Below are 27,218 nucleotides of genomic sequence, written 5' to 3' on the forward strand. Positions count from 1 at the left end.
TACATCATGATGTGAAAATTACAAAGTATTGTGGTTGCCACCATGCAGTCCAACACAAACAGGGTCTAATTAAAACTGCGAGTTCAGTTATATATATATTCTAAGCATTAATTTTTTTATGGCTGTAGTATTGAGACAGAATGTGTTCCTGCCCTTTCCTTATTAAACTATTGAATTAAATGGTTTGCTTACTAACAGGGTACTGGAAGTGCATTGTGGGAGTTACACGCAAATGACCCATTTCTGGTAATCCCAGAATGCAATAGTGGTTTATGACGGTTACAAAAAAGAAATCAGAGAACTGGAAGGATTCCCCTGCACCCCACAGCTGATATACAGGACCCTAATCCACTGGAAAACCCCCGTGTGGGCTGTGGATTACTGTGATATTATTGGGGTATAATCTGACTGAGCATACTTCCTGTTCAGGAGCCAAGATGCTTGTACACCCTTCGCCTGAATGAGCACTCACTGAGTCTCCTCTATGCCTGCATGGGGCCAGGCCTGGAGGGTTAGTTTCATGGGGACTGGATGGATTTCCACCCAAGTAGTACAGTGGGCTCCAGAATTATTGGCACCCTTTATAAAAATGAAGAAAAAAGGCTGCATATAATAAATGACACAGATAATAATCTACATGTTATGTTCAAACATCTGGGAAAACTATATACTTTTATTTCAATACATTTACTCTCATGCTTCAATGTTTTTTTATTAAGTAATCTAATTTTTTCTGAAAACCATAGGTGCCATAATTATTGGCACCCCTAACAATTATTGTAAGTAAAATCAAGCAAAATGAAATTGGCAATACAATTTTACTTAATTTAGTTCATCTCAGTCTAAAGGAACTATATTGTGTGATTCCATCACTTCCAGTTTCACTAGAGAATAAAAATGAGGTAACAAGCATACAAAATCCCTTTGTCATCCATCAGTATGGGAAAAGCCAAGTAACTGTCAATTCAGAAGAGATTCCGATGGTAATTTACCGTCACAAGTCTGGTAATGAGTACAAAAAAAGACATACACGGTTAAACATACCACTTAGCACTGTAAGGGCAATAATAAAAAGGTGTAAAACATATGGAATGGTTGCACATTTGCCAGGAAGAGGAAGCAAGTGCATGGTGTCCCCACAGACAGTGAGGAAGATGGTGAGGGAGGCCATTCATAACCCAAGGATCACTGTTTAAGAATTGCAGAGATTGGTTTGTTTCTTGCGGTCAACAAGTCTAAAAAAAAACATAAAATGGCACCTCCATACCAACTAACTCTCTGGAAGGGTGGAACGAAGACAGCCCTTACAGAGCACAACAAACAAAACCAAGAATCTGGGGTTGCCAAACCTCATTGGAATTATGACTGGAAGACAGTGCTATTGTCAGATGAGACCAAAATTGAACGTTTTGGCCATACACACCATTGACATGTTTGGCGGCAAAAGAGAAATGCATACAGGAGAAGCACCTCATACCTACGGTCAAATATGGAGGTGGGTCATTGATATTTTGGAGATGTTTTGCTGGCAGTGGTCACAGGGCACTATTTTATATCAGTGGCACAATGAATTCAACAAAGTACCAGGAAATTCTGGCAGAAAATGTGGCTGTCTCTGCTAAGAAGCTAGGACTTGGTCATAGGTAGATTGTCCAGCAGGACAATGACTCCAAGCATACATCAAAATCTAAACAGAAATGCTTAAGTGAAATCAACATCCATGTTTTCCAATGGACATCTCAGTCTCCAGACTTAAATTCCATCAAAAACCTGTGGTCTGAACTGAAGAGGGGGGGTCCATAAGCGCAAACCCAAATATATCAATGATTCTGAAAAGTTCTACATGGAGCAATGGTCAAAAATCCCTCCAAATGTGTTCTCTAAACTTATCACAAATTATAGGAAAAGACTCATGGCTGTCATCTTTGCCAGGGGTGTTTTCACAAAGCATTAAACCAGGGGTGCCAATAATTGTGGAACCTGCTTTTTGGGAAATATTTTTTTTAATTAAAAAATGTAAGACTTTGGTTGGTTCCAATGAATCATTAATCAGACACACTAGTTTACACATGTTGGAAAATAAAGCTTATGCCAATAACTGTATTATTTTTTAGTTTAGCAATTTTTTTACTTTTTTTACTTACACATTGTTTTACATCACATTTATATTGCATCCGTTTATACAGCTGGATATACACTGAATGAATGCAGGTTAAGCACCTTGCTCAAGGCTACAATGGCAGTGTCCTACCCGAGAATTGAACCTGCAACCTTTAGGTTACAAGGCCAGCTCCTTACCCAGCATGCACTGGGCGAGAGGCAGGAATACACCCTGAACAGGTCGCCAATCAATCGCAGGGCCTACTCAACATTCACTCACACAATCGTACCTACGGGCAATTTAAACTCTCCAATTAGCCTGACCTGCATGTCTTTGATCTAAAATCTATCTCAGCTGGTAGTTGGCACAGTATGGAGAAATCCACCCATTTAAACAGTAGAGGGCAGTGCAGAAAATTCCAGTGAGTATAACCAGATTCAGCTGCAGTGCTCCTGTCAGTCATACAGCCAGTTAACCTCGTATTAATGCAGAAGAATAGCAAAAGAATACTATTTATACTTCTAACTATAATGCAACACCCTGAAGGGAAATTCCAAATGTCCATGTGAAATACACGCCCCTTTTAGGGTTTGCCACCTACTGTAATTCTGAGCTTTAATGCACATCTAACTCATGTTGTTAAGTCAGGTACAGGCATTCGAGTTGTATTACAGAGCTGAGTCCTCGACTTCAGTGAATGCAACTGCCAACCTTTCTGCACCTCCTGTTATAAGGAATGTGTGTTATAGCAGTGCGGACTGATATTGAAGAAATAATTTCAGTCTGTCAAAAAATGTAATTACATTTTTTTCCCCCCCTCCAGTGTGCAAAAAAAGTATCAATCTTAAGTGCATTACTTGCAATGTTTGTCCCTCCGGTCACAATCACTTTCATAAAGAGCACAAAGCTCAGGCACGTAATGTTACAGGGGGGCATCCTGCTCCACAGTTGCCATAGGAGACCAGCACATTCTCTGGTTGCCCTAGAGACGGCAAGATTCCATATGAGAGCCTGGCAGCAGGTTTGCGTGCACGTGTCTGTGTGTGTGAGTGTGTGCGTGTGTGTGTGTGCGTATGTGTACGTGTGTGTGTGAGTGTGCGTGTCTGTGTCCACGTTTGTGTGTGTGAGTGCATGCATGTGGGCATGTGTGAGTGTGTGTGTGTGTGTGCGTGCATGTGAGTGTGTGTGTGTACGTGTGTGTGTGTGTGCGCGTCTGTGTCCACGTGTCTGTGTGTGCGAGTGCATGCGTGTGTGTATGCGTGCATGTGAGTGTGTGTGAGTGTGCGTGTGTGTGTGTCCGTGTGTGTGTGCACGTATCTGTGTGAGTGCGTGCGTGTGTGCGCGTGTGTGTGCGTGCATGTGAGTGTGTGTGTGTGTGTGTGTGTGTGTGCGTGCATGTGTACTTGTGTGTGTGTGGTGCCTGTATGTGTGTGTTTGTGAATTCTGTGAATATGTGTGTGTGTGTGTGTGTGTGCGCGTGTCTTTGTGCAGATACGTGTGTACGTGTGTTGTGTGTGAATGTGTGTGTTTATGCCAGATCAAGGCCCCTCTTATCATCATCATGCATCAAATAAGGTGCATGGATGTCTTTGTATATTTTTGAATGTTACATTACACTCACGCATACAGCAGACACACTTATCCAGAGCAACTTGTAGCTTAGAAAGGACATGAAGCACTCAGTAATATGACTCTGGTTCATTTCCTCGGCTGCTTTCAAGGAGCTCCACTATGAATCGTGAGGAAAAAACTAAATGGAGAACCCAAGAATGGTCCTTTAGTATTGTCCCGAAATGCTGAAATGAGTATTACAGAACTTGTATTTACAGAACAGTGTATTTATCAAACAAGCTCAATTTTAGATTTGAATGCAGGGCCTTATCTTAAGTTAAAAAGCAAATGAACCAGAGTCATAATTTTACGGAGTGCTTCACATCCCCTTCAGATATTTTTCTGTGCAATCCATTTATACAGCTGGATATGTACTGAAGCAATTCAGGTTAAGTTCCTTGCTCAAGAGTATAACAGCTATGCCCCACCTGCAACCTCGTTTGCAAGGCCAGCACCTTAACCATCATGATACACTGACAGTGAGTCCTTTTACGGTATACACGTCTGCATGTATGTCCAGTATGTGTGTCCGTGCGTCTGTATGTACCTGTGTGTACGCCTGGTAAGGCCTTTCCTACTGTAAATACAATGGGATTAACATATGTAACCTAGCAACAATCAATCACTAACAATCTAACCAAACACATCCTGTGATTCCAGCCCATCAAGAGGAGTGTTGCCAAAGATCAGTGCCAGCTCTCAGCACCTTTGCGTAATAGTCAACATTATGCACATTGAGTTTCCTCCGCCCATTCACCCTGATGCATGACAATCAACAAGGAACAGCCCGGAGTGTAAAATCAGACACATACGAAAAGCCGCACATACGTTCTAACACCTAAAACAAACACCGCCTGGGTTTTCCCCACAAACATTTTTCATTAAAAATGGCCGCAGGTACAGAAGTATGGAATGAATGTTATGCTTGCTGAGATGTATTATTCAGACTTAAGGCCAAATGCTATGCCATTTAAATTGCCCACTGGTGGCTTTCCTGTCGGCTAAGGGACTGCTACAAAACAAAATAATAACAGCCTGTCAACTTTCTTTTCCATTTTGGCAACAACCACGTGGGATTCTTCCTGTATGTGAAATCCTATAAAGCGAAATCGTGCAATTTTGCTGATACGGTACACACACTTTAATGCTGAATGATTGAATGACTTGCATGCAAGGTCTATTTCTTGCAACTTGAGTCCGTGTTCTATATTTATGTCTGTGTCTACTGTATATCCTCCTTAGACTCAGCAGAAAAAAAGCCTTTTTTTGACAATATTGCATAATAAGTGTCTTGAATGACAATAACATGTTGCAGTGAAAATATTGTCCCCTGTGGCATACGTTTCAGCATAGTAGAATATATTATTAAGACCAGAGACTCATATTTCCTACAGGAGAGAGAAATGAATTGCCAGGTCTTAGGAGGATATTGATGACAATGTAGATAGTGTGTAATTGCTTTTTTTACAGTTAGTACAGCATGATTGACAGCAATAAAGCCGCTAATACTGTAAGTCTGACATGAAAGACTGCAGAAAAACAGCAAGGCTCTGACAGAGAGAATGCAATGTGCATATAGCAGACCTGGGTCAAATACATATTTTTTTGTATTCAAATACTTTTCTACACTTTACTGATCTTGTCTGGTGAACTGTAACCAATGCAATACTCTCAGAAAGTGCAAACCCCGCCTTCTGGCCATATTGGCAGGCTCAATTACACCAGGCAAGATCAATAGAGCACAGAAAATAATTGGAATCCAAAACAAATATGTATTTGACCCAGGTCTGGTATATAGCATCAGACTGACTCCCACTGCATGGGGTTCGGCCTTTAGTGACTTCCATGCAACAATGCAACAAGTGCAGGTAAAAAAGCCAGACTGCATGCAAACAGCGGTCAAAGCCAAGGACTTAATGCGAGAGCACTGACTGCCAAAGACTGAATGCAATCACAATCAAAGCTCCCAAACTAAAGTCTTCCCTGGGCAAGGAGACTCACGTTACTGAGTCAGAAAGTGGCACTGGACCCCCAATAAATATCCTAATCTTCTACCTCAGGGTGAGATGTAAGGTTATGCAACTGGGTGTATGACCACAAGAACCTTGTAGCACTGTGGATAGGCAAAACTTTTAGCCTGGTGTAAGATGCCAGTAAGTCTTGTGGCACCTACAAGACAAATAAATTACACACTGTAATGATGGTGTGTTCCGGGCAGCAGAATTATACTGTGTAATTCAAGCTGTCCTGTTATTTTGTTCTGTTCCCAAGCAGTGCTTCAATTGATGGGTTCACTGATTGTTTGTGTGGTTTGGGGAGGTCCCCTCCCACTTTTCTCATGGCATTGTCTGTGTGTGTGTGTGTGTGTGCGGGTGTGTGCATGCTTGCGTGTGTGCATGTGCGTGCACGTGTGTGTGTGTGTATGTGTGTGTGTGCTTGTGCATGTGTGTCTGCAGTTAGCCCAGGTGCGCATGTGTGTGTCTGTGTGAGTGTGTGTGTGTGTGTGTCTGTGTGAGTGTGTGTGTGTCTGTGTGTGTGTGTGTTTGGCAGTTCTCCGCCTCTGTAGAGAAGTGTCTGTTCCTCAGAACACCGGTTGAAGTGTGGCTCAGGGGAATGCGTAGGTACTGAACATGCATAATTTTTCCCAGAGTGCTCGTTCTCCATCATTCACCTCCACCGCATGCCTGTCTGTCCGTCCCTGTTCACAGACAGACAGAAAAGCGCTTCTGTTTGCTCGGCCCACGGCGAATGCACGCCGGCCTACCGCACGGCCGCGGCTAATGAGAAACAGCCGGGCACAGCGAATCAGATGTGCCGAGCGACCGTAACCGCCATCCGGAAAGAAAAAAGACAGAAAATCCTTTCATGTCAGAAGCCTAGTGGCACGCACACATCCTCTCTGGGTTAACCGCGCTTCCTGGATGAATATTGCAGGAGCGCCATAAATAAAGACTGTTTTTTTTCACAGCGGTAGCACCGGTAGCTGTGTTGGGATCTCCGAATAAAAACCGATGTGAAACTACAGCTACAGCAGAGGAGGGGGGAAGGGGGGGGGGGGGGGGCTGCCATTATGTATTTATCGGCTGCCCACAGACGTAATTATACTTTCCCACTGTAGGGCGCCGCCCCCTCTCACCTACACCCCCCCCCCCCCCCCCAGCCCCCCCGACCCTGTTCTAAACCGTCCCAGCCGGTACAGTCACTTTTATCTCCTTCAGACTGTTTGTTGCCTTGATTACCACCTTGGATAACTCTGATAAGCAGGTGTGGGCCCAGCACCGGTGTCACCCCTGCTGAGAAGGAAGAAGCAAGAGAAGGTCTGGGGGGGGGGGGGGGGGGTGTCGGTGGGGGGGTCGGGTGGGGGTGGGGGGGCCTCTGGTTCACACAACGGCCCCGCCTCCTGTTTCAGCAACCACAAGCGTCGGATCGACCCAAACGCAAAGAGACTGGGCTGGAAGTGTTGCATTGCGTTAAAATGTTGCAAAAAATATTTTCATTTTTCCTTTTTAGGTTCACAAATCAAGGCAAAAAAACAGAAGATGCTTTTCCACCTGAGATGCAACTAACTGTGTCAGATCAGCCATTGCTAAGTTAGCACCCGCACACACACACACACACACACACACACTTGTGCATGTGCACACACAATACAAGTACACTCGACACTAATCCACACACACGCAAGTGCACACACACACTCACAGTAGCCAGATGATGCACAGACACAGGGTTGTAATCACATTTGTATTTACCAGCTTGTCTCATTAAGGACAGACACTGATTAAGGTGGCACTGACAGCATTAACTTGTGCTTGAGATCAGAGGCGGACACGTCACGTTTTTTGCAGTAGGCATGGTTCACGTTTCTTTCGTCACAATGAGCATAACTGTCAGGCTTGATGGGTCCCTTCCCAACAGATTCAGCTCTCTCTCTGACTCCCCAGCAGACTACACACCTGCAGTGGTAACTGTTTGAGCCAAAATGGCGGTAAGATTGCTACTTCGTAGTTATGATCCCATCTCCTTCCCCCTTGAAACACACTCGTCTATACCGTATCTCCTTCAGGGAAATTAGGTATAGTAATAATGAAGCCAGGCGAGCGCCCCCTGGTGGGCTTTTACAATCTCACAATTTCAGGCTGGTCACAGAGCCACATGCCTCTACCGTGGCGTTAACGCTGCCAAGGGTACCGTCCAGCTTATAAAATCTGAGTTGATTAATTGTTTTCCACAGCTGTTGGGGTGAACAAAGTGCTAAGTGTGCTATATCCTGCAGACAGGGGGTACCTTTCATCTTGATATCAAGGAAGGGAAGGAGAGAGAGACAGAGAGAGAGAGAGTAGACTGAGAATAAGAACAAAATAAGCTGTTTTCCTTCTTATAGCTTACATTCGCTTGCCCTTTTCAAGTTTATGGACCTCCATTTCTGTTTTTAAGTGACCTTTCTGGTGGCTTGTTTTCTTATTTATATTGAAACGGAACTGATAACTGTATTTTATGCACACTGAAATGGAGAAAATACAAACAAGAGACAGACTGGAAAGTGGAACTAGGCCTTATGTGTATAATGAGGTAAAAGGGCATCTGGGCATCTGTGATGCATTTGTCTGCTGTTGTCAAGGTGCAGGGTTCCGCAACATCACCGACTGTGCCGAGCTCCCACAGTGGCATTGTGACATCACTGAACCACAGTGGCATTGTGACATCATTGACTGGGAGAATGGGAATTCCAAATGCTTCACAGTGGAACTGAAAAGGTTGTAGATCAGGAAAGATTGTAAAAATGCGCAGGTTCTGAAGAGGTCATGGTGTCTCAGCTTTGGTGGAACACAGGAAATTTGGTCATTAAATGGTCCCCCCTCCACCATATCCTCAATTTGACTGAAACAGAAATTTCTGCATATCAGCAATTTCGGCATACATTCAGTGGGCAACTGGAGCTCTTCATTCCCCAGTGAGACGACGTCCCTCAATGCGTCTTCACCATGTATTTCAAAGCATCTGTTGATGTACTGAGCCACCGCTGTGCCGCCGCCCCCCCCCCCCCCCCCCACACACACACACACACACACACACACACACATCACTCCCAGGGACCTTTCATCTCGGATTTCCGTCGGGTTTCCAACGCGCGCTGCGGTTGTCATCTATTGGCCATCGCGAGGTTAAGCTGTGTGCAAAACGGACTGTTCGGACGTGTCGGAAAAACAGAGCGGAGGCCTGGCGGGGTGGCGGACGACACGGCGCTCTGTCACAGTTTCACAGCCTGAAGGACTTAAAACGGCCGACATCTGCAAAGCAGTCAGCGGAACGACTCGCTGCCACACCGACCTGTGCACAGATGTGCTGGGGTAAAGGACCAGCATTATCACCATCACACCTGATTCATCCGCCTCTGCGTTCGCTTCATTAATTCCTTTGCTGTGTCGCTTTACACTGTCACATTTGTTGCTCTCAGCCACACTGAATCCCTTTATAACGCTGGGCAAGGTTACCTGATCGCATGCACAAAGGCATTTGCTTTGCAAATGAAGAGTCAGTGAGGATTTGCATCGCGGGCGTGCTGATGGGAGTCAGGATGCAGAGACCCGGCAGCTTTTTTGAAGACCGGACTTCGGTTAGGAGCGCCGTACCGCAGACCTTCTCTGCTGCCCTGCTCAAAGGCTCGGCAGTAATGAGGAATACGTCCTCTGTAATTATCGTCATGTTTAGACTGTGTAAAGAGCACAGAATGAAGGCAAGCACAGAGAGCATGTCCCCATACTGTAAAGTCTGATAGTAACCCCAGTACAGAATGGGATAAACATAGAGGCCATGTCCCCATACGGTCTGATACCCATCACAGTACAAACTAAAGATACAGAGACCACGTCCCCATAAGGTCTGATAAGAACTCCAGAACAGAATGAAGGCAAAAATAGAAACCATGTCCCCATAAGATCTGATAGCAACCCCAGCACAGAATGGGACAAACACAGAGACCATATCCCCATAAGGTCTGATAGTCCCCATGAGGTCTGATACCAATCCCAGTGCAGACCATGTCCCCATAAGGCCTGATAGCAACCCCAGTACAAACCATGTCCCCATAAGGCCTAAGAGTCCCCATAAGGTCTGATAGCAACCCCAGTACAGAATGAAGGGAAACATAGAGACCATGTCCTCGGTCTGAAAGGCATGCCTGCTGCACAGGCAGATGGTGCCTCAGCCATGGCTCAGTGGATAAAGTTTTCATGAACCCTGTGAATGGGTTAAAAGCTCAGCGATGAGGAAAATGCGAGAATGAATTCAGACCCCTCGGGGTTTACACCCTCTCGCCCACTACCATGTACCCGTCATGGGCGACCAAGAGGAATTACATAACAGTGTCCCACCCCGCAGGATTGCAGATGTGCAACTGAGCAATTATCCAGCCCAGTGTACAATGCTAATGTTTTCAAAGTTATTCATTTGTGGAAATGAACCTGGAGCCTGGTTATAAGCCGCCTTTCCTTTACCACACCGTTCCCATGGTAATGCCCTCTTGACAATGAGGACTGTCCTGATGTAGCCTATCGCAGGGCTGCGTATCAGATTATACTGAACAGTCTTTAATACACTGCCCCAAGCTGTATGCCTTGACTCCTGAGCCAAAGGTATGCGGTTCTTATATGGGTAGGGCCCCACCCGCCTAACGCTCTACGTAAGGACAGCAGTCCCAGCTGTGCGTCCCCAGGGGCTGCGTCTGGCTTCGGTCACACCTGGAAAGCCGCCTCTTCATGAGGGAGCCTGCTCCATTGACCCTGTTTTCCTGTCTGTGCCATGTACATATCCCACAATCCTCCACCACCCTCTGACTCTTTGTGCAATGAACTATGAGCTATACCAGGATATGTGTGTGTGTGTGTGTGTGTGTGTGCTTGCATGTATGCATGAAGGTGTGTTGTATGGCTTCAAAAAAATTCTTAGGTTGTGATGAGTTATTTAAATGCTATGTTCCAATGGTTTTGTCAGGACCTAGCTGGTACAAACCCAAAATTCAGCTCTTTCCACCTAAGCTCTTCCACTCAAACAGTTTATCCTTTGCGTCTTACATTTACTGTACATATTATATGAGTTTCTTGATTCTGGAAGACGGTTCAATCACGGCTTTGCAGACGTGCGACCGCTCAGCCTTGCCAGCAGACGCACCGCACACTGTGTCTGCTCCTCTTTGGAACAGGGGAACAGCGGAAACTGGGGCAGGTGTCCCTTTGACGTGTCGCTTGATCTGTAAGTCGTTTCGACAACCGAAGACAAGTCACGGCAGCTGCCCGGAAGCGGAGAACAGGCCAGGTGTCCTGACGGAATGCAATCTGACAAGCAGGTGGCCCTTTTGCTGATCAGCACGGTGATAGGCTAAACAACAAATGTGGTGCTCAATACAGTGTTCCATGAATGACAGGTCCTAAAGCTAATCACTGCACGGTGTGGCGGGATAGGAAAAATGACAGCATATATAGATCTCCGTGGGGGGGGGGGGGGGCAGCAGTGAGACAAGAGACAATCCCAAACGTCTATCCCAAAATCCAAGTGATCTCGTGCTGGGCTGCCTCGCGGATGCACAGCCTGACCTTCAAACGGGGGACGTCTCACCGGTAACCAAGGGGTGGCTTGGGCCAGCGTTTCCATGGTGACCAGAGGCCCCTTGAAAGCTCTCTTTCCCTTTCTCGCTCTGTATTTCTCTCCCTTCCATTTCAGAAGAAGGAGGTGCGGGGCCCCCGCTACCTGCGAGCTGTAGCTGTGTACCTCCTTGTTAACTCTGATGCTCGGTGAGTCAGAGATAGGATCCACCCCATGCTTTCCGGCACAGTCAAAACTGAGCCAAGGACTAGGGTGGAGGAGGGGGGGTGAGGTGGAGCGTGGACGGGGGAACTGCTGATGTGCAATTTCCCCAACTCCTCCCACCTGCTGGACATGTTGAGCCCTGACACCACATGCCACCAGGACACCCCTGTGACCCCTGAGGAGAGGGTGTGGGAACGGGTGACAGGTCGGGGGACATTAAATCCGAAACCTGTTAGTGTGTCGCTGCCCGGCATGGGGGGGGGGGGGTGGGGTGGGGTCATACACCGCCCCCCGCAGGTTTACACAGACAGTCACAGCTGGGGCCTGATCCCTGCTTGACCCGGGCCACTGGGCTGAGGGTAAAGAGCCCACAAGTGAACAAGAAGTGAACAGGAACTGAGTGAGTGACTGAGCAAATGAGTGTGTGAATGAGCGAGTGAGTATGTTGTGAGTGAGTGAATGTGACTAGGTTTGTGTGTGGTGAGTAAGAGAGTGAATAAGTGAGTGAGTAGTACGTGAGAGACTCAGTTAGGTAATCATTTAGTCAGTTAGTGAGTGGGAAAGTGAGCAAGTGACTGAATCAGTGAGACTCACTCAGTCACTCAGTGGAGACACTGTGCTGATTCCACAGCTTCTCTCTCAAGTCACAAAAAGTACTGAGGGCTGTTTGACATAACACCTCCCCCCCCCCCCCCCCCCCACATTAAAAAAAACAAGTTAACAAGGCAGTTAAATCCCCCGCGAGCACAAAAGAGTTTTTCTCTTTTTTGGGCCACTGACGCTCCAGGCCCCGCTAAACCCTTTCATCACCGGCTCGTAAGCTCAGCTGGTTCTCAGCTGTCCGGGCCGCCGGGGGGGCAGAGCCGGGCTGAGCCCCCCCTTCTCACATGCCCGATAAACTCGCCCACTTCCTGAACAGCCCCTGCCCCCTGCTGCCGCCGCTGCTCCCAGCGACTTATCGAGCCAGTGTCCCGGAGCCCGTCCCGGCTTTCTGAAGAGACCACCAAAGGGAAGAGGCTCGCCTCGAAGATCTGAGAGCGAGGGCAAGACTGCCTGAGCCGAGGCCGGAACAAAACACAGCAAAAAAATACTTTTAAAAAAATGTTAAAAACCTACAGTTCAAGCATCTCCAGCTTTTGTGGTCTTATTCAGGGTTTATGTGGTGGTGTCAGCCTCTGTGGGGAATGTTCACATGTCTGTCCATACTTTAGAATTTTGCTGTGCACATATGTGAACTGCTAAGCAAATGGATGTAAGTAAACAATGCCATGCGTGGATTCAAACCTGCAGCCTCTAGGTTTCAAGCAACGTTCCTTAACTACAGCACCACGCGTACCCCCCACATACAGAGAAGGCACTGACATACACGGAGAAAGGAACGAGCCAGACAAACGGGCACAAAGAACACTTTGGAACTGGCCTCATTTCTAATCTTCCCTTTTTATATTTTTACAGAAACAAGTACGGTCACGTAGGGCGTGTGTTTGCAGCAGTGTGAATTAGGGGGTGTGGACACAGGGGCCTGTCAGTTTGACGTCTGTTTGGGTGGGTCCCTCCAAGTCTGTACTCAGCCTTTTACCCTCACTGGAGTCTAGAAACTGCATCCACTCTGCGTTCAAGGCTCCTGAAACCCTTGCAGCAGAAATCTGACTGATTACAACTGATTTCTCTGAAACTTCACAATTTCTCTAAGAAATGTCTTAAAGATGGTCTTAAAGATGTAAATGGGTTAAATAATCATTTATATGTGTAACTTAATCTGATATACAGTGGCAAGGGTGACTAAGATGGAAAAGGTTTTAAGATATTGAGACAGTTTACCAGCCCATGAAAATAAAAGAGTGAAAATGTTAAAGAACATTTGGCTTTTACAATAAATAGTAAAATAAACTTATGGGTTTTACAATAAATAGTAAAATAAACTAACTTATACAATAAATTGTACAATAAACTTATGGCTTTTACAATAAATAGTAAAAGCCATTACTGCCCAGCACTAAGCTCCTTCAGTTACGCACCAAACTAATCTGCAGTGCTCAGAACCCCTAAACAACAGAACCATACCACACCTGCCTCAGTCATTTCCATTAGCCAGACGGAGACAGCAATAAAGAGCTTAAAGAGAGAGAGAGAGAGAGAGAGAGGGAGGAGATGGTGGACAGAAAGAAAAATAACTATTAATTAAAACTAAATTGAATTCCTGGGGGTTGCCGCCACAGTTAGAATATGAAGCTCGCCGCATTGCAATAGAGACACAATAATGACCCAGTGATTGAAAGAGCAGATCTTTCCATTCTAATAACTCATAAAATTTACAATACAGTGGTAATAAAAAGAGACCTGTTTAGTATCTCGTAATAGGACTGAATATCCTGGCTCCTGGAAGAACGGGGGGAAATAATATTTTTTTTCATGGATCCTGCAGTCTTGCCGTACATGAATAGCACCAAATGACTTCCTGTTTACTGGAAGTAGCAACAAAGGCCAGCCTTTCATGTTGCCCGAACTTCCTGTGAGCATTTCCTTTATAAAGGGAGGATCTCTACTTCCCTTACTGGAGTGTAAGACAAATACCATGGGTTTGGCCCAATAGAAAGCAAGTACTTCGACACATCAACACAGACATTAACTGAGAGCTTTTGGACAAACCCACTTTCGAAAGGAAAACACTTTAAGACAAGATATTTGTTTTCTTTTCTGGGTTCCTGTGATATGCAACGAGTCAACAGAGAGCGTAAACTTGGGAAAAGTTCCCTCAACTGATCTCAGCTTTGTCCTTGGAGTTTCTTCCCATTTCCAACCAACCCAAAACTCTTTACCCCCACCCGCCCCCCCACCCTGCCGCCGGACCCCAATACCCCCAAACTGTCAGTTAACGGAGGTTCTACACTGGGAGAAAACAAATCGATAGACTCAATCAGTCCTGCTGCCCCTGTTATCCAGAACAAGCTTAATCTGTTGCCTGCAGAGGTGCAGCTGGTGGCCTGTGATGTCACAGACAGACATGAGCTGAATCCTCCAATAATACTGCAGTACCACAGCCATGGGAGCTGGACAGAGCAGTGACAAAGAGCCACTCCAACAATACCCAAATCAGTATCTATGCTTTGGCTGTTTGCTGAGGGTACAGTGCTGTTTTCTATAGTAAGTCACTTATGTTTTCCTGTTGTGAATTAACCTCACTACACCAAAAATACACCATATATCGACCAGGCCTGCAGAGGCTAGACAAGGATTAAAGTTTTTAAAAAGTGCTGTTTAATAAAACAATAATTAATAATCCCATGACATTCAAAAATGATTTAATGCTTTCCTTTTGTGTTGTGTGTTGAAATGGTTTTGTATTTTCTGTATTAGCTGGCTAGTTAATTTCTTACCAGTGTGTTAGTTTGGTAACTTGGGGAAATAATTAAACCCACCACCCACCGGTCAGAATGAATGAATGAACAAACAAACAAACAAACAAACAAACAAATAAATAAATAAATAAATAAAGACATCACCCAAAATCCAAGAGTTCAGATTTTCACAAAACTTACCCCAAGCAGATTCCATTTTTATTGCTTCCACAGATTCCATTTCTTAAAAGGTCATTCAGAAACACGTCCAGGCTGACTGCAGAGCCGGCTGTGATACAGCAGCCACCGGGGAAAAAAAGAGAAGCTTTTAAAAAGCAATCGTCTGGGTCAGCGATGCTCGCTGTGGGCTCCTAAATCTGAATGAGCGGCCAACTGGGGGCCGTAAATATGACAGCCGCGCGGGCGGCTAAAAGCCCGGCGGGTCCGCGCGTCTGCTCCTTCCAGCCGAACAGACCACTGCCCTCGCTCCCTCGCAGCCTCTGAGCGCTAAAGCGGCCCTCTTCCAACTCCAACCCCGAGAAATCGCTCTTCAGAAACCACGCCGTGTGCCTTCCGCGAGCGCTCGTCTTCCTCACGTTTGCACAAGAGAGACAGAACGGTGAAAGTACTCTTCCTCACGTTTACACAAGAGAGACAGAACGGTGAAAGTACTCTTCCTCACGTTTGCACAAGAGAGACAGAACGGTGAGAGTACTCTTCCTCACGTTTGCACAAGAGAGACAGAACGGTGAAAGTACTCTTCCTCACGTTTGCACAAGAGAGACAGAACGGTGAGAGTACTCTTCCTCACGTTTGCACAAGAGAGACAGAACGGTGAGAGTACTCTTCCTCACGTTTGCACAAGAGAGACAGAACGGTGAAAGTACTCTTCCTCACGTTTGCACAAGAGAGACAGAACGGTGAAAGTACTCTTCCTCACGTTTACACAAGAGAGACAGAACGGTGAGAGTACTCTTCCTCACGTTTGCACAAGAGAGACAGAACGGTGAAAGTACTCTTCCTCACGTTTGCACAAGAGAGACAGAACGGTGAAAGTACTCTTCCTCACGTTTGCACAAGAGAGACAGAACGGTGAGAGTACTCTTCCTCACGTTTACACAAGAGAGACAGAATGGTGAAAGTACTCTTCCTCACGTTTGCACAAGAGAGACAGAACGGTGAGAGTACTCTTCCTCACGTTTACACAAGAGAGACAGAATGGTGAAAGTACTACTCTAACTGGTGAGCAACAGGCTGCACACATTCGTTTTATTAACTTTTTTTCAGTGTCTTTCAAAAAAAATGCCAGCTGGTGTTCTGTGCACTGGTGGAATTTCACAAAGTCAGTATTCTTTGAGCATTTGTTCTGAAGGCCATGGGGAAGCATTTAGATTACAAAAGAGCACATTGTTTTCCAGAACATGTACATGACACACCTTCGGAAAGTAAGGCAACAAAATCACAACATAACGAATACGTTACCAAGACATTAGGGGGAAAAAAACCAAAAGAATTTCAGTGCGCTCAGTCACCACTGATGGGATTAAAGGAAAGAGTGTTTTGTGTTCTTGAAGAGAAACAGTAGATGCACTCAGTGGATGTTCACCTGCAAAAAGAACTAACGTGGATGTATTAATGGAATGAATAACCATTGTGCACAAGGAGACACAGGCTAAGAGATTCCAAAATGCAGCCAGAGGGTTAGAAGAATTTTTGTTCAAATTTGGAATAAATTACCTCACCTCCCATTCAGGTTCTCAGCAAAATACAAACCATTCCTTCCTATCTTCGTAAAACTGAGTGCGTCCAGCTTTCTACCTGCAATACCGCCTAATGTCTGGCCAGCGGTGAAAGTCGAGAGAGGGAGGGGCCTGATACAGAGACTCTGATTCTGAGACTGATTGCCAAGTGTAGATATTAAATAAATCACATGCAGAGCACGCCACTGCCTGGCCTTTCTGAAGGCTCGAGTCAGATGTGAAAATGCAGCAAACCGTATCCAGCGTACGAAATATGAGGGCATCTGCCAAGTGCATGAATTATAGAACCCGGAGCAGGGGGATCAATCCAACATCCCCAGGATGGAGTGGAGAAGAAGGGGGGGTTGGGAGGGGGGGCATGTCAGCAGAGACAGACATGGGAAAGAGGATAGTAGAAAGGAGAAGCAGAGGGAACGACATGTGTATGCTATGTGAAGTTTGGGGAGAGCACGTTGAAAAAGACTGAAAAATGTCTGCAAATATGGCCGAGGACACAGTAAAAAAAAAAAAAAGGGCTAGAGCTGGCAAGCGAAAGGCTAAGAGAGATGAAGAGGACTGGGGGGCGAGGGTGGTACTCTGGGGGTCTCTGTGGCTATCAGGTTTTACACGCTGTATACGATCCCAAGCCATGATGTCACACAAGAGAGCAGTTCCACCTCGCTTGAGGAAAATAAGCTACTGGATGCTGGGAACAGATATATTTGTGCTGTTGTAAAATGCTTTGGTGAAAGATGAAGAGAGGGAGAACTGCTCTCAGTTCAATGCTACCAGAAAAACTGGCTACAATCATTAATCTGTGCAGACACACACACACACACAAACACATACAAACACACCACACACAAACACAGACACACACACACACACACACACACACACACACAAACACACACAAACACACCACACACAAACACAGACACACACACACAAACACACACATGCACACAAACACAGACACACATGCACACACACTCAGGACATTGTATAGATCATGGAATATTGTCTCGTTAATATAAAAAAAATATACGAAGCCAGTCTGCATCCTTTGATTCATTTGGAGAGAGAGAGAGAGAAAGAGAGTGAGAGAGAGTGAGGGAGGGAGGGAGAGGGGGTGGAAGAGAAGGGGGTGGGTGGGGGTCGGTACTATGGGGGTTCTGCTGTTGTCGGGGAGTTTAGACGCTCCCAGGAAAGTCATGATGTCACAGCGGAAAGTGATTCCATCTCGTTCTCCTCGCTCACCCCCCACCCCCCACCCCACACCCCCCCCCTCCCCAGCCCACCGCCACGCTCCCGAGCACACAGGAAGCCCTCCTATTGGCTGCCGCTTGGAGAGCGTTGCTGAGAATAACCGCCACCCAGGGGAGGGTGCCCCTTCACACCGTTACCACAGCAACCCCCCTCACACGCAACGCTGGGAACATGTGATCGCCAGCCGCTCGGATTCGGGCGATGGAGAGGGGAGAAGCAGCCCGCCAGATGAGCCAATCAGCTTCTCCTCATTCTGACAATCCACCCCCCCCCCCTTCCCCCCACCACCGCCCCCCCGCCACGCTCTGTCCGCTTGTTCGTTTGTTTGTAAAACCTGCATCCCGAGCTCTCTCTCTCTCTCTCTCTCTCTCTCTCTCTCTAGAGATCGGCTTGTCCTCTACCGTACCTGCTAACACCTGGATCCGAAATCTATCAAGACTTCACAAACCACACACCGACTGGAAAAAAATTATATAAAATTATGAAACCTCAGGTGATAGCTAAGGCATTTTCTTCTCTTAGTTAAAGAGTAGTTTCCGGGGCCAGGTTAAGACCTCTTGGCCTGGTTTAATAACCAGGTACTTTAAACAGCAGTTTCCTCTTTACTGGCTGCCATAGAAATTCCTTCATTTTTTAAGCAGGTCTTTACCAGCGCATCACTCATCATGATACTCAAAACAGAGGCCTGTCAAGGTTTACCGGCATTCCGATAGGGAAACACCAAGACCACTCCTGTCCCCCCAGGACGTGCAGGGTATCCCAGGGGAAGGCGCAGGTGGGACAGGTGGGACAGGAGGGCACATGACCCTACCTTACCTTGGCAGGTGAAGCACTTGACGTGGAAATGGACATTCTGCACGCGGACCACCTCGCCCTTGCAGACCTCTCGGCAGCGGAAGCAGAGGATGTGGGCGGGGCCAGAGCCCCGTCCGTCACCGTAGGGGCCGTGCTGATAGGGTACTGCTGGAGGGAAGGACACAGAGTCGCACGCATTTTTAATCGCCCTTCCAGTCCATCACTGTTACACATGTCCTCCCAAAACCTCCTTTTTGTCCTCTGTAGGCCTACATTACAAGGGACATTACAACTGGACAGTTCCAAGACAACTGCATTACATCAAAAAATTTAAATACTTAAAACTTTACATTTATTTTATACTGAGTTTAACATCTAATACTTATCTAAAACATTCATCAATGTGGGGCTCAGTAGGATATAGATGGTTACTCTCTCAGGAGCAGGAGAGTTAACAAGTTATATTTGCGTCTGAAACATACCATTGTACTATTATAACCATATTCCCAAGTTCTACACTAGTTTTTTAGGTTATGATAAGGCTGAACATTCAAATGTACCACCACACTGCCTTCATCTGTAAAATAGTGTTATATGCAAACCCTTTGTAACTGTTAAACATCCACACAGGTATACAGGTGAATTAGAGAGGAACTGTCAATCAAGACCACTCTTTTCTGGCAGGCAATGCATCGTTGGCTGGACCGCAACAGCGGGGCCAGCCCTATAAACGCCAATGTCTGTGACTGAGTGACTGAGTGATGAAGTTACACCATTGGTCGGCCAAGTTATGAAGTTACACCATTGGTCGGCCGGATGAAGTGTGTTAGGTCCAGCCATATACTAGGATTTGACCTGGTCTTGTTTTACCAGAAATAGTCACACAGTCACAGATACATTATAATCTATCAACAAATCAAACAATTATGCCATAATTTAATGTGAAGTGACCAATTGGTAGTCCAGCTAAGCAAGAGGAAGGGTTAATGTATCTGCCCTTACAGTCCAAGAAGCGTCAAATGCACAGGTAAGTCTAGACAAACTATCCATCTGGATGGGGTCAATGAGGTACTGAAGAACACATTGCAGCCAAGTGTGAATTCCTTAGTCCGGGCCAAATGAAACTTTCCGAGCCTCGGAACGCACCTCCCCGATGAGTGGGCTAGAGAGACAGACAGACAAGCAGATGGAGCCCAGACAGACAGCGGTGTAAACCCAAAATTTCCCTCCTCCCCTGAGGAAACACAAATATTAAGCCATGCCAAAAATAGCCCCCCCCCCCACACCCAGGCAGAGAGGACACCATGCTCCCACAGTCTCCGGGACAGTCATCTGTATCCCCCCCGCTTCCAGATGTGGTGTTCTTAAAAACCACGATTATTCAGCTCTCTCACATGTTGCCCAACCACACATTCCTCCAACATCTGCTGCCTGCACCAAAATGTGTGGAGACCAATGAAAGGCCGGTGTGGAGGAGGAGAGCAGAGGATCATGGGATAGATGTAAGTATAGAGGAGTTGTGTGGGTCTGATGATAGAAGCCCAGGTCCCAGATTCACCCGGATCTCAACTTTTGTTCTTAGAAATTCCATGATCTCCAACTCTCCACTGCAAGTAGTATGGAATAGTTCACCAGAATCCAAAATGGAGTCAGACACTAGTGTCCACCACCGTCTTTGCCAAACTGAACACCGTGACAGACCCATAAAAATGTATTTAACGGTAAATTATTCTTACACAAGACTTCACGTTCCACTGAATCAGAAAGCTGAAGATCAGTAGTTCGGCCCTAATCCATAGAGATGTGCATCACACACACAGAGTCACACACACACACAGACTTCAAACAGCCTGTAATTGAGAGCAGTTGTCCTCCAGAGATTTGTTAACAGTCTGCACGCTGAGCCGCTGGATAATCACAGCCTTTAAACGGCACACAGACCCACACCGCGCAGAGCCACATGCTTACAGACGTTACCACAGACCCCGCCACCGGGTGGTCATGCGCAACCCCCCTCTCCCCCCCCCCCGAAATGCCACAGCTCAAGCCATCAGACGCAGTCTGCCTTGCGTGAAACCTGCCACACGTCTTTGAGCGGCGTCAGTGTAAACCGCGCTACGCTCGCACCGTTAAAGCCCTGCGGCTAACACAGAACGCAGCCGCACAAACGTCCCCGAGCGCGCTCACGTCACGCCCCGTTCCCACCTCAGCTCGCTGGCTGCCTGCTGCAGCTCCCTCATCAAGCCTAAAAAAACCTCAGCGCTAGCCGAAGTAGGGCAGCTAATGGAGCAGCTCCACCCATCCACAAATCAATCTCCGAACCCGCCACCCCAGCCAGAGCTCTTCATTCCCTAACCTAGAGGTAATTGGCTCTCTCCTTCCCTATCTGCCTGGTCACTTCTGCCAATCACAACACCTGTCTGTACTGGTCTCACGGTATTGGAAGGAACTTCACTGCAAAAATAAAAAAATGAGTCAGTTCCAACAAGCTGGGATCAATATGTGCAAAAATAAACGTAATGCATTGTATTGTGCAGTAATGTAATGTAATGTAATATGCCAAGGCAATGCTGATGCTTTTTTGTGGTTCTATCTTTTCAGTTGCAAATGAAATTTGGAAGCTATGAAGGTGGGAGGGGACCGGAGGACTCGAGAATGATGCTGCCCAGGTTGTCCTTGTAGCACGCCGAAGGCCTCCACCGAATCAAACTGACTCAGGGCGCCTGTTATCCAGACATCATCAGAAAGGCTGCAAGTGAGTCACTAAGTACCATGAGGATGCATCCCCCCACAGAACACACACACACACACACACATGCACTCAAAGCATGTTTTTATCCTTTATTTATACAGGTTGTCTCACTGAGATTAAAATATCTTGCAAGAGGCAGCAGTTGCACACTCATTTCAATGCACACGCTCATATGTTTGCACACACAAATGCACACATGTACACAAACACATGCAGGCATGTATTTATACAAGCATGCATGCACACATGAGACCTTGTGTACACTCGCATACACATACATGCACACACAAACACGCACACACATACACACACACATACTCACAAACACACACACACAAACACACACACACACGCTCACAAACAGATAATGCACACACAAACACACACACTCACAAGCGCACACATACACACACAAACACACAAAGACAGACCCTCATAATTATTTGCTCACTGTAGCAATATTTTGAGTGAAGCTCCTTCCTTCACTCCTTCAAAGACTGGCAGATTGACAGATCCTTTATTAATCCCCAAAGGGAAATCTGGCATCTGATATGTTTCTTGGAAACCGCCCCAATTTCCTCAGGTCAGGTGAGATTTTGGGAACGTTTCATGATAAAGAGGCCCTTTTTTCACAGCCTCAACGTGAGCTCCAGCCAGCACACATTCCACATGAGAAGTGTGGGAATGTGGAGGTCTCTCCACCCAGGTATGTAACTCCCTTAACTCCTCTGGCCTTAAATGCAAAACAAATCTCTTTCTGGAAGCCAGCAGTTTTCGTGCTAACGCAACCCCAGATCTGGAGAGCTACTGACAGTTCGCTGAGGGATGAACAAATCACGAGAGGAAATTCTTAGCTAATGAGATGATGGACCACCATGGTAAATGGACTGCATTTATGTAGCGCTTTTATCCAAAGCGCTTTACAATTGATGCCTCGCATTCACCAGAGCAATTAGGGGTCAGGTGTCTTGCTCAGGGACACTTCGACATGCTCAGGGTGGGGGATTGAATCAGCAACCCTCCGACTGCCGACCGCTCTTACCTCCTGAGCTATGTCGCCCCTGTACATCGCCATCGCCCTGTCGCCATCAGCACACACACACACCAGCCAACCCAGGCAGCACACACACCAGCCAACCCAAACTGTTCACTGTGTAAATGTGCACCTGTTGCTATAACATCCAGAATCCTTCACTGTCAGAATTCTAGAATTCTCCATTACAACCAATCACATAAACCGCAACAGATCGACCGGATTCTGACAAACTGCATGGTCAGCGTTGCAGTCTATTAATATACTTAGACCACTCAACTGTTGCAGATAATTACCTGCAATTTTTGCTTGTTTTGCACGACCTTAAATAAAACCCTTATAACTTTGTGGCAATGCTCAGCAGAGACAAATGTTTGAATTTTTGTCGTCCACTGAAAATCAAAGCCAACCTGTGGCTGCATAGGGCCATGAGTAAGCAGAGGGGTTTGTGTGGTGTTGTAACCTGTTGAATTTCCAGCCAAAATCGCATGCCCTGGGTGTTCCAGGGTCGGGAGCCAAAGCCAAATAAAATTTGTATCAGACCACTGTGACCAAGACTGAGAAAAATAGCCATCTGACTGGTCACAGTCACAACAACAGGACCACCTGGGTTGGCTTGGCTATTCGATTTCATATATTCTGCATTGAAGCACAAACTTCGGCAGCAGAGTGATTTCATTTCCTGTTTCTGCAGCTAGGAGCTGTGATTGGGTTTGCTCCCCTCCCCCTCTCAGACATAAAGGTACAGCAGAGGGACATTCTTCGTTCTTTAACCCTTTGAAGAGTAGGGTTCTTTTCAAATGCCAGTGTTCTAAGTCAGTGTTATAGAACTCTGTTGCTTTCGGTTACCAGTAGTGACTGTGACATCAGCATTAGAATCGTTCAGTTAAGAACATTCTGCATTCACACGTGATCTTACGCCTTCGGGACAGTACAGTGGAATGGAAAGGGCCATGTTGGTTATTTAGAGACCTGAGCAGAGTTTCCACACCACTGATACGTAAAATAAAAAAATCTCAGATTCAGCTGCTTTGACAATTCAGACTCTGCCATCCTGCCTTGTAAAATACACCACCACTGCGTACAGTACTTTCTCAATATACAATAGTATTACGTACTATATAGAGTTATCATATATACTATATGCTACATGTATGAATAGGCAACTTATATAAACCATTGCAAATTGCCTCTGAAAATGTTTTTTGTCTTGCAAGTAAATGCAAGCGTTACACTTTTTCTTGGCAAACTTGAATTAATTAAACGGATTAGCTGAACTCAGCAACTTGTGAAAGAAAAAAAAAACCTCAAAGTTCAGATTCTACCTCAAAGTTCAGGATGAATGTTGATTGAACGCAGGCCTAAATGTGTTTCAAAAATTGGAGGGGAGCTGCAGACCCCCATAATCAGAACTGAGATCTCAGCACTGACTGCCTTACACTGCTCACATGATCCCTGCATTGCACATTGAGCCAATTACACACCAGAAGCAAAGGCCTGCATGTCTGCTGCTCATTGTGCTGTGGTGGTGATCTGGAAGGCACTATAGATTTGGACTGAGGGAATCTGAGGTAGTGCATGCACAGTGACAGGGGATGGGCTGTTGAAAGCAGCAGCAGGTTATTCAGTAGAGCAGTCTTTGCACTCAGAGGCTGAAAGTTATATGCTTAGCAGTTCCCTTTTTACCAGGGAAATCTACCCAGCTTACAGCGTTTTTGAAATTTATTTATGAATTTTTTTTTTTGAGAATTATACCTTGCTCAAAGGTACCTGCTTGAATTGCTTCAGCAAAGTATACATTCTCAAAAAAAAAAAAAATTCTAAAATAAATTTCAAAAACGCTGTAAGCTGGGTAGATTTCCCTGGTAAAAAGGGAACTGCTAAGCATATAAATAACGTAAGTAAATAATGCAAATTTGATTTGAGCAGGGCAATGGGGTGAGGGGAATTCAGCACATGGTTATCTCGATTTCACTTGTAAAGTGAGCCGGCATCATCGGACATGCATTCTGATAGGCTTTCAGGCCTGGTGCCCTACCAGTGAGAGAGGGGAAGCGGATCAGAGCTGACAGGACTGGCTGAGAGCCTGTGAGGGGGGTTTCACACAAACACAACCTCGAGGGGACGGTCCACTCACCCTTTTTGCTGCGGTGCGCGTCGTGGCCCGTCAAACGACACCGGCAGACCGCTTTGAGCTGAGACGCTAACGTGATCGCGAGCTGAGACGCTAACGTGATCGCGAGCTGAGACGCTAACGTGATCATCGAGCTGAGACGCTAACGTGAGCGCGAGCTGAGACGCTAACGTGATCGCGAGCTGAGACGCTAACGTGATCATCGAGCTGAGACGCTAACGTGAGCGCGAGCTGAGACGCTAACGTGATCGGGAGCTGAGACGCTAACGTGAGCGCGAGCTGAGACGCTAACGTGATCGCGAGCTGAGACGCTAAGGTGATCGCGAGCTGAGACGCTAACGTGATCGCGAGCTGAGGCGCTAACGTGATCGCGAGCTGAGGCGCTAACGTGATCGCGAGCTGAGACGCTAACGTGATCGCGAGCTGAGACGCTAATGTGATCGCGAGCTGAGACGCTAAAGTGAGCGCGAGCTGAGACGCTAACGTGAGCGCGAGCTGAGACGCTAACGTGATCGCGAGCTGAGACGCTAAAGTGAGCGCGAGCTGAGACGCTAACGTGATCGCGAGCTGAGGCGCTAACGTGATCGCGAGCTGAGACGCTAACGTGATCGCGAGCTGAGACGCTAACGTGATCGCGAGCTGAGGCGCTAACGTGAGCGCGAGCTGAGACGCTAATGTGATCGCGAGCTGAGACGCTAACGTGATCGAGAGCTGAGACGCTAACGTGATCGCGAGCTGAGACGCTAATGTGATCGCAAGCTGAGACGCTAACGTGATCGCGAGCTGAGACGCTAATGTGATCGCGAGCTGAGGCGCTAACGTGAGCGCGAGCTGAGACGCTAACGTGATCGCGAGCTGAGACGCTAACGTGATCGCGAGCTGAGGCGCTAACGTGATCGCGAGCTGAGACACTAACGTGATCGCGAGCTGAGACGCTAACGTGATCGCGAGCTGAGGCGCTAACGTGAGCGCGAGCTGAGACGCTAATGTGATCGCGAGCTGAGACGCTAACGTGATCGTGAGCTGAGACGCTAACGTGATCGCGAGCTGAGACGCTAATGTGATCGCGAGCTGAGACGCTAACGTGATCGCGAGCTGAGGCGCTAATGTGATCGCGAGCTGAGGCGCTAACGTGAGCGCGAGCTGAGACGCTAACGTGATCGCGAGCTGAGACGCTAACGTGATCGCGAGCTGAGGCGCTAATGTGATCGCGAGCTGAGGCGCTAACGTGATCGCGAGCTGAGGCGCTAACGTGATCGTGAGCTGAGACGCTAACGTGAGCGCGAGCTGAGACGCTAACGTGATCGCGAGCTGAGACGCTAACGTGAGCGCGAGCTGAGACGCTAACGTGAGCGCGAGCTGAGACGCTAACGTGAGCGCGAGCTGAGGCGCTAATGTGATCGCGCTAAGCTTACTCGCCACTCTTCAGTAAAATGCTACCTTCCCAAACACTAAACTGAGGCCTGTGAGCACTGAGCACAGACAGCTTCAAAAAACACACCTTCACCATGCCTACAAGTCTTTTCATTACAGGCATTTGGCAGACGCTCTTAACAGTTTTTCAAAACTGTTATCAGTTTTTTTTTTTTTTTGCAAGATTAAGTTTAAATTAAAGATTGCAAGTTTAAATCAGATTCCTTTGAACTTAATTGTGTTGAATTTTGTGTCTGAGCACACATTCTCAGGGAAAAAGACTGCTGCTATTTAATGGCACCATTTGTCGTGTTGATCTTCCCCAATTAGGCACTGGCAGAACTCCATGGCAAGTCTGTTTCTGTCCCTTTCTGCTTTGAAGTGCAAAGTCTTGCGCAGTCTTTGGATTCCCAAAACAACGCTGCCAGTGACAGATAGCCTCCCCACCGACAGTAAAAACCTGCCTTTCTTGTCAGACCTTTTTTTTCCGTGAGAATACAGAAGAGTAAACACACACTTCAAGTGAATCTACAGTCTGTGCAGCTGAGCCTAAAATACGGTCGCAATTATTCCGCCATTTCTCTTAATTCAGGGAAAGGAATAAGAGGTCATTGAGCAAGTTATTATCCTCTTTATTTAAATTTATGAGAGGGAGATTTTTGCCAATTGCAAGCACTTTTATATGGGCTATATAATGAACAGGCATTTACAGTAGTCTTAAATGTACAGCAATGTGAAAAAGAAAGTACGGCATCTTTCGATTCTAATTCAATTCTATCAATTTCAATTTCTCACCAAAATAAATCTGCCCTCGTGTGTGATAAATAACACAAAACTGATTTTACTTGGTCAGTATGTATTCTAGTACAAAAACAAGCCATTGACAGATGTGAGAGTGCTTTTTGTGTATCACTCAGAAACAGAGGGCAGCTTGCTCTGTCAACAGAATGACTGTCTCATGCAGTTTTGGGCTCAGCTGGATCAAATTTGGGAATCCCACGTTCGGTGCACCTCCCTGACAAAGGCCCAGAGTCCAAGCAGAGAGAATTTGAGGGCACTTTACTTTTTTTGTCGAACACACTTCCCCATGAGTGGCCCCTACTTTCTGGGACCGCACTTATTGTGTGAGAAACTGACATTGTCTGTCACGGCTGATCCAGCCGTCATTGTCATCGGCTGCTCGTCTTAAAGGAAGAGCCGTTTCCCAGATGGATCAAGAGGTTCCTC

The 27,218-nt window shown here is 46.6% G+C and overlaps 1 protein-coding gene across 5 annotated transcripts in view; it reads right to left on the reverse strand.

Moving 5' to 3' along the window:
* The window catches only part of LOC118236333 (actin-binding LIM protein 3-like), an 89,134-nt gene that overhangs the window by 50,943 nt on the left and 10,973 nt on the right, over window positions 1-27,218 (reverse strand). For 4 of the 5 annotated variants that reach the window (XM_035434611.1, XM_035434607.1, XM_035434610.1 and 1 more), the window contains exon 2: window positions 18,681-18,827. In XM_035434611.1, the coding sequence (XP_035290502.1) occupies window positions 18,681-18,827 (147 nt within the window). The remainder of the gene's footprint in view (window positions 1-18,680; window positions 18,828-27,218) is intronic. The other variant, XM_035434608.1, reaches the window with a different exon arrangement.

This window comes from Anguilla anguilla, chromosome 9 (genome assembly GCF_013347855.1).
Source record: "Anguilla anguilla isolate fAngAng1 chromosome 9, fAngAng1.pri, whole genome shotgun sequence".
Classification (NCBI taxonomy): Eukaryota; Metazoa; Chordata; class Actinopteri; order Anguilliformes; family Anguillidae; genus Anguilla; species Anguilla anguilla.